Below are 7,555 nucleotides of genomic sequence, written 5' to 3'. Positions count from 1 at the left end.
CCTTCCCATATCCCCAATGGTGTCTTTGTCGATCTATCGGCCATTTGGAGTGTGATATTGGTGCTTTTAAGCACTCTCATCCCTAACCTTTTACTCACCGAGTACGGCATAACACTCACACTAGCCCCTAGATCACATAAGGCTTTGTTGATTGTGGTGTCGGCAATGGTACACGGTATTGAGAAGCTTCCCGGATCTTTAAGTTTTGGAGGTGAACTCTCTTGAAGTATTGCACTACTTACCTTAGTGAAGGTGATAGTCTCAAGCTTCCGGATCGACTTATTCTTCGTGAGGATGTCTTTCATGTATTTTGCATAGGCCGGCACGCGATTAATTAATTCCGTGAAAGGAAACGAGACTTCCAAATTCTTCACAATCTCCATAAATTTTCCAAGTTGGTCATCAAATTTGGGCTTGGTTTGACGACTTGGAAAAGGAAGTCTAATCACAATGGGTTCCTTCTCCTTGGCCTTGTCTTCACTTTTCTTTGAAACTTCTTCTTTTGATGGTTCTCCATCCTTGGAGTTTTGCACAACTTCTTCTTTGTCACTAGCTTCCACAACTTCATCCTCAACTTGCTTCTTCGGTGCTTCATATCTCGTACCACTTCTCAAGTGAATGGCACTAACCGTTTCATGTCTCGGGGGATTACTTTGAGGTGGTAATTGCCCCTTTTGTCTTTGTGAGCTTGAGGATGCTAGTTGAGTCAATTGGGTTTCCAACATTTTGGTGTGGTCTAGGATGTTGTTGATGGTGATTTCCTTTGCTTGACTATCCTTTTGCATTTGAGTGAAAAACTCTTGTTGATTCTTTTGCATTTGGAGGACCGCTTTTTGAACATCAAAACCTTGGTCATTTTGTTGATTGTATGGAGTTTGATTTTGGTAACCTTGGTTTTGGTTGTAAAAGGGTCTTTGATTTTGGTTTCTCATGGGAGGTGGGGTGTATGTTAGTTGAGGGTTTTGAACATTTTGGCTTTTGTATGAGAGATTTGGGTGGAATTTGGTGTTTTCATTGTAATAATTTGAATAAGGGGTACCACTCTTGTATGCTTGAAAAGCATTCACTTGTTCATTTGTTCCCCTACATTCACTTTGGTCATGTCCCAAAGTTCCACAATTCTCACATATCCCACTTGGGATTGATGAAGATGCTGTCATGGCATTAACATGGTGCTTTGGTGATTTTGAGGCTTCTTCAAGTCTAGCCATAGCTTTTTCAAACTTCAAGTTGATGGTATCAATGTGAGCACTAAGTTGAGCACCCAATTGAGTAATAGAGTCCACTTCATGCTTTCCTCCTCTAGTAGCCTTGCGAGGTCTACTATATTGTGAATTATGGACCGCCATTTCCTCAATCTTGTTCCAAGTTTGATTGTCATCAACTTCGGTGAACATTCCATTTGATCCCATGTTGAGAATGTTTCTTGAGTCTTCATAAAGACCATTCCAAAATTGTTGTACCAAGAACCACTCGCTAAGTCCATGATGAGGACATGAGCGACAAATTCCCTTGAATCGCTCCCAAGCATCATACAAAGATTCTTCATCCCTTTGCTTAAAGCCCGTAATTTGAGCTCTTAGCATATTAGTCTTTTCCGGTGGATAGAACTTTTTGTAGAAAGCTAGAGCCAACTTCTTCCAAGAATCAATTCCGAGAGTAGCTTTATCAAGGCCTTTCAACCATTGTTTTGCAGTGCCAATTAGAGAAAAAGGAAATAAGACCCATCGAATTTGGTCTTGAGTTACACCGGTTTGTGAAATTGCATCACAATAGTCACAAAAAGTCTCCATATGAGAATGAGGGTCTTCACTAGGCATCCCCCCAAATTGGCTTCTTTCGACTAATTGGATAAATGCGGATTTGGCAATAAAGTTTCCGGTTAACTGCTGTGGTGTGGGAGTACCATTGGGTAGGTTCTCCTCGGTGGGTACGGAATGTGATGAAAATTTAGGCATTGTGGGTTGATTTTGTGTTGGATTTTGTGTTGGATTCTCCTCACCTTCTCTTGCAAAAGGGTTGATGAACTCAATAGTGTTTGGTTGAATATCTACAACCTCACCAATACCTCTCAAAGTTCTCCTAGCAAGTCTTCTATTGTTTGTCAAAGTCCTTTCAATTTCGTGATCAAAGGGTAACAAGTTACCTTGTGATCTTCTAGACATGCAAAATATCAAATAACTCGAAAATAATTAGAACAAACCTTGAGGAGTTTTACTTCCCCAAGGCAAATAAAGACACAACTAATAATAATATAAGAAAATCTAAATCAAGTTAACACCGTCCCCGGCAACGGCGCCATTTTTGGTCGGACTCACTTGGAGGTTTAGTTTTCGGTACTTGTCGTTAGGAGCACCTAGACCAAAACACAATTTATAACTCCACAAACAACTCTACAATTAGTAAAGAGGCAAGTAAAGGTCGGATCCCAAGGGACGGGAATTGACATGAGATTTTCAATTGAACTAGCGGTGTCTAGGGGTGTCACAATTTGGGGTTTGATGTAGAAGATCACTAAACTAAATAGCAATAAAAGTAAACAAGCAAGATGATTAAAAAGGGATGTAAACAATTGATAAAAGGCACTAGGGTGTCATGGGGTCATAGGGGATTCATGGGAATTGATCATACAAACATATTCTCAACTACAAGCAATTATTGTTGTGATGAATCGAGTTGGTTTATATCTTACAATCCTAGGAAAGTTTGGGTCCCGGAGCCGAATCGATTAGATTGTACAACACCTACAAGTCGACTTAATCTTCCCTACTCAACTATATGCATGGTCTAATGAGACTCGAGTTGGTTTATGTCTTACAAGTCTCATTGAAAAGATAGGTGATGGGTAAAAAATGCAAGGATTCATAGGCTCGCATTTCATCAAACATAACATGTGCATAAGTTGAGATCACAACAAGCAAACAAATAAACTATGAAAACATATTAATTTAAGCATGAATCATCCCCCATGTTGGTTTCCCCTAATTACCCATTAACCCTAGCTAAGGAAACTACTCACTCATTATCATGTTGAGCATGCTAGCAAGGTTGTCAATCATACCAACAAAGTGAAACATGATGAATAAATGAAGATAATTAAAAATAATTAAAAAGGAATTAAAAGAATTATACCTACTAATGATTCCAATAATAAAGCAAAGAATAATAGAAGTACTTGATGATTGATTGGAAGGTTGTTAATCTCCCAATAATAACCCAAATAATCTTCAATTACCCAAAATGAAAGATAAACAAAAGAGAGATTAAGGAAATGAGATTTGTATTAAAACTTGATTAAATGTTAATTACAAGATTAAAGAGAGATTTGATTGATATTAACTACCCTAAAGATTGCTAAGAAGAACCTCTTAATCTAATTAGCCTAATGGGGTATTTATAGTGGGGATTAGGTACATAAATTAGGGTTTACTAAGGGCTTAAATGACGATTAAGTCCTTGATGAATTGCCGGTCTCAAGGGAGACTCCGGTCTCCTTTTCGCCGGTCTTAGAAAAATATGCGCATCCTTCATTTGTGCAAGTAGAAGACGAAATAGCTGTCACACAATCCGAGCGTCCAGGGCACGGGACGGGCGGATTGTGGAGGTTCTGGCCGAGCGGATTCTTGGGGTGGACGGGCGGATTGTGGTGGTTTTGGACGGGCGTCCAGCTGGGGAAGACGCTCAGATTGCATGTGCTGGACGGGCGGCTTGTGGGCAATCCGCTCGGATTGTCTGTCAGCTTCTTCCTTTCTTCTTTTCTTCCTTTCTCTTCATAAAATCCTTGAGGATTCCCTCGGAGATACAAGGATCTTTTCTCATCATTGCCCATCTACTATAGTACGTACAAAGGCCTTCTAGTCTTGTCTTCTCTTTGATGCTTGGTCATTGAATTCAATCAATTTAGCTCTATTTTGCCATGAAAATGCAAGGTTTGCACTCCTTTCCTACCAAGGAAACAAAACTTCAAAGAATATGCAAAACAAAGGACTAAAGACAATAAATGACCCAAATATGCACTAAAAAGTATGGGAACAAGGCTAATTCGGGGACTAAATGTGCTCAAATTATAGTCACATCATACAACTTGCTTTAAATATAACTAAATAAACAATATAGAGTAAAATGTTAGTTTACAGAGTTAGAAATAGTGTAACTTTAACAAAAAAAAATGTAACTTTAATGAACAAAGAGTGTAACTTTATGATGTGTAACTTTAATAAAGAAAATGGTAATTGTAATGAATAATTGTGTAACTCCAACAAGTAAAGATGTTTAACTTCAATAGACAAGTCTACCTGGGCAGTACGTAACCTGATAATTCCTGTCCCTTTTTGCATCTCTTCCAGTTGTCAACTCTAAAGAGTCTCCCTTAGCAAACCCCCTACTTTTACATGTATCGATTGAGTACTTGACCTCTTCTTAAAACTCCTCGAATACTTTATGACTGTACACTTTCACCCCGTGCACCTCAACAGCCAGATGCGTCGACATTTGAGGGGAAGTGTGCTTGTTACCATTGTCAAGCTTCTTCTGCGTATGTCTTTGTTGGTCCATAGCACTGTCAAAACTCAGCGAAAACTCGACTACTGTTCCCGATTTGCTCTCAAATCTCTTAAAGAAACTATTTTCACTCTCTAATCTTTGAGTTGTCCTCATAACACCCCCCCCCCCCCTCCCCGCATCTCTAGGTCCCTACAATGTGCCATAACCCACTGGTTCTTTTTAGAGTACATTTCCTTAAACCAATCAATGTTATTAACTGCGTGTTCTTTGCCTATTTATTTTCCATTTGGCATCGAACTCTGCTGCTTTAATGTCTTCATCCCATATAATGGCATTCAATTTCTTCAGAAATTCAGAATAATCATCTCTCGTCACACCATACTTGTTTGGCACTTTGTTCATGATATGCCACATACAATATCGGTGCAGCGTTGCCAAAAAACGACTGAAAACCCATTGAAATAATTCCACGTCTTCATGTGCAACTAGCGCTCCACAAAACGTGACTAATCGTTTATGGTGATCTACTCCAGTGAATGGTGTGAAGGCCATATCATACTTATTGGTAGTATAGGTCGGATCGAACGACACTCCATCACCAAAAACAGAGTAATTCCTTCTGGCAATACCGTCAGCCCATATAGCTTTACTCAGGCACCGTCATAGTCAACATCATAGTCAAAGAAGAACCCTTGCCTATTAACAGTCATCTCCTTAAAGTGGTCTACGAATATCTGACCGTCCCGCTCATAAATGTAGCATTTCACATCTCTGTGAAAGTTCTTAAAATCGGTTAAGCTAGCTCCAATGTTCTGAAACTCATTTACGTGTTCTTTCAGCATTTTGTAAGTCTTTGTTGCTCCTATCTTCAGCTGTTAATTAATGACATACTTTTAGAAATATTCAATTATTAAGGTAATATAATTACCCCCCAAAAAAAAGTGTAACTTTAAGCAAAAAAACAATAATTGTAAGAAAGAAAAGTGTAATTTCAACAAACCCATAAAAGTGTAACTCTAACCAACAAAACTGTAATTTTAGGAAGGAAAAGTGTAATTTCAGCAAACCCTACAAAGTGTAACTTTAATTCATAATAGTGTAACTCCAATAATTTTAGCCAAAGTAATAAATAACTAGAATACTCACCCTTGAATTATAAAGGATTATCATTTTGTGATAATCTGTTATGTTGCATGACAACTTTTAAAACTCTCTGTTCCTGGCAGATATGAGCTCATGGTTGTGGCCGCTGTGTAATCGGATCAATAATTCGCCATTCTTCATAAATAGCCTAATCCTCGCTTTGCACCCAACGCGCCTGACTTTGTGTTTCCTAATCGAATCCTGGCGACCACTACTCTCCATTAGTCCCTTATGCGTGAATCCCTCTCGGTTGCAAACCAACATTTTAGATTTTATTTCCCCGCCACGCCGTTTCTTTGTCGTGTATTTATGTACATCAAAACCGCAAGCAATAGCATACATCTTATAAAATGTCACTGCCTCCTCGATTTCAAGAAATTCCTGCCCAACATATAGGGTAAACTTTTGTTTAACTTCCCTACAAAATTCTTCCTCGTTCGGCTTTCTTTTTCCATTGTCCTCAATTGTATCTGTCAATAGTCCAATGATTAGCAATTATATCTATCAATAGTCTCTTAAAGGTTCACAGGGTGTCATAACACCCAAACTGTAACTTTAATCAACAAATGTGTAATTTTAATAAAGATATGTGTAATTTTAACAAATAACAAACAAGTGTAACTTTATCTAGGAAAAAAATAATTGTATAGGACAATACTGTAACTTTAACTTTTAATCAGTGTAATCCTTAAAATGTGGAACTTCATTGACCTCATACGACTATAGACTAAACTGTAACTTTAATCAACAAATGTATAATTTTAACAAAGATAAGTGTAATTTTAACAGATGACAAACTCTAACCTTATCTAGGAAAAAAAGTAATTGTAAAGGCCAATACAGTAACTTTAAACAAAAAATGTGTAATTTTAATAAAGGAAAGTGTGACTCTAACAAATATCAAAAAAAAAAATGTAACTTTAACCAAAAAAAGTGTAACTATAAAGGACAATAATGTAACTTTAACTGTATAGGACAAAATAGTTGTATTTTAATACAATAAGTGTAACTTTAACTTTCAAATAGTGTAATTCTTTAAACGTAGAACTTCATTGATCTAGTATGACTATTATGATAACATAAAAAAACTTACACTACTCTCTACATTTTTACACTTTAATGACCAATGTGTGTAACTGATTACAATTATATCGTGAATCATATAAATGTTCATCATATAAGCTTCAACGATGACATATTTGTATTCTTTGAACACTACATTGTGAACCATATAAATATTCATCCTAAAAATCACTAAGAATTAAAGAGTTCACATTATAAAAAAAACGAGCTTTTAAATAACCTAAATTACAGAGAGTTTTCATATTACCTAGTTTTGATATTTAACCTAATTTATTTGTAAAAAAAAGGAATATTTAACGCAGTAAAAACGAATAAAAGTTCCAATAATTACCATCGATAAAAGGTATCATCTGCAAGTCAGCCATTGTTGATGTTGGAATACGATCTTCGTTGGGCTAGTTGTTGTTGTTGGAAGACGATCTTCGTGGTCCTCTTATTTGATTCAAGATGAAGGAAGAAAGTAGGATATTTTATTTGCTAAAAATTATCGCCAGGAAGGAGAGTTTTCTGAGTTGAGGTTTTTCAAATTGTGTTTTAGTGGGGTTTATGTAGTATTTTGTTGAGGAAGGTAGTTGAAGAAGTCTGCATATTGATGTGTGTGTATACAGTGGGTAATAGCTATTTCCCTAACACACACTCTCTCTCATGCTCAACCTATTTCTTTTTTTTTTTACACGCCTAATAAGCCTACATTTGCTCTTCATCTACATGGTCCATTTAGATGATCCAAAGGCTCTAGTAAGGACTTAGGGACTCAAATAATATAAGGGACTTATTAGAACTTCACTCTATATATATATATATATATATATATGTATATATATAT

The 7,555-nt window shown here is 36.8% G+C and overlaps 1 protein-coding gene and 1 non-coding gene across 2 annotated transcripts; one reads left to right on the top strand and one right to left on the bottom strand.

Annotated features, from left to right (window-relative positions):
* The first annotated feature begins 1,479 nt into the window (after nucleotides 1–1,479).
* Nucleotides 1,480–1,586, top strand: LOC141602875 (small nucleolar RNA R71). The gene has a single exon (XR_012524781.1). It is a non-coding gene; the product is annotated as a small nucleolar RNA R71 (small nucleolar RNA).
* A 3,169-nt stretch (nucleotides 1,587–4,755) lies between these two features.
* LOC141601460 (protein FAR-RED IMPAIRED RESPONSE 1-like) lies at nucleotides 4,756–7,094 on the bottom strand. Its single transcript, XM_074421747.1, has 4 exons — nucleotides 7,061–7,094; nucleotides 5,962–6,116; nucleotides 5,243–5,375; nucleotides 4,756–5,147 (listed from the first exon to the last, which is right to left on the bottom strand). Exons 1-4 carry the CDS (start codon nucleotides 7,092–7,094, stop codon nucleotides 4,756–4,758), a joined length of 714 nt encoding a protein of 237 aa, XP_074277848.1.
* Nucleotides 7,095–7,555: the final 461 nt, after the last annotated feature.

Source organism: Silene latifolia, chromosome 9 (assembly GCF_048544455.1).
Source record: "Silene latifolia isolate original U9 population chromosome 9, ASM4854445v1, whole genome shotgun sequence".
Taxonomy (NCBI): domain Eukaryota; kingdom Viridiplantae; phylum Streptophyta; class Magnoliopsida; order Caryophyllales; family Caryophyllaceae; genus Silene; species Silene latifolia.
Note: the sequence above shows the minus strand (reverse complement) of the source record. Positions and strands in the feature narration are given on the sequence as shown.

Bases quoted from the DNA above. Each gene is read 5' to 3' on its own strand.
- LOC141601460 (XM_074421747.1), bottom strand. From the start codon at position 7,094: ATGGCTGACTTGCAGATGATACCTTTTATCGATG. The intron at 5,376-5,961 runs GTACATAAATAC...ATTAATTAACAG, and splicing joins CTATTGCTTGCGGTTTTGAT to CTGAAGATAGGAGCAACAAA. The intron at 5,148-5,242 runs GTCAGATATTCG...GCCTGAGTAAAG, and splicing joins CTACATTTATGAGCGGGACG to CTATATGGGCTGACGGTATT.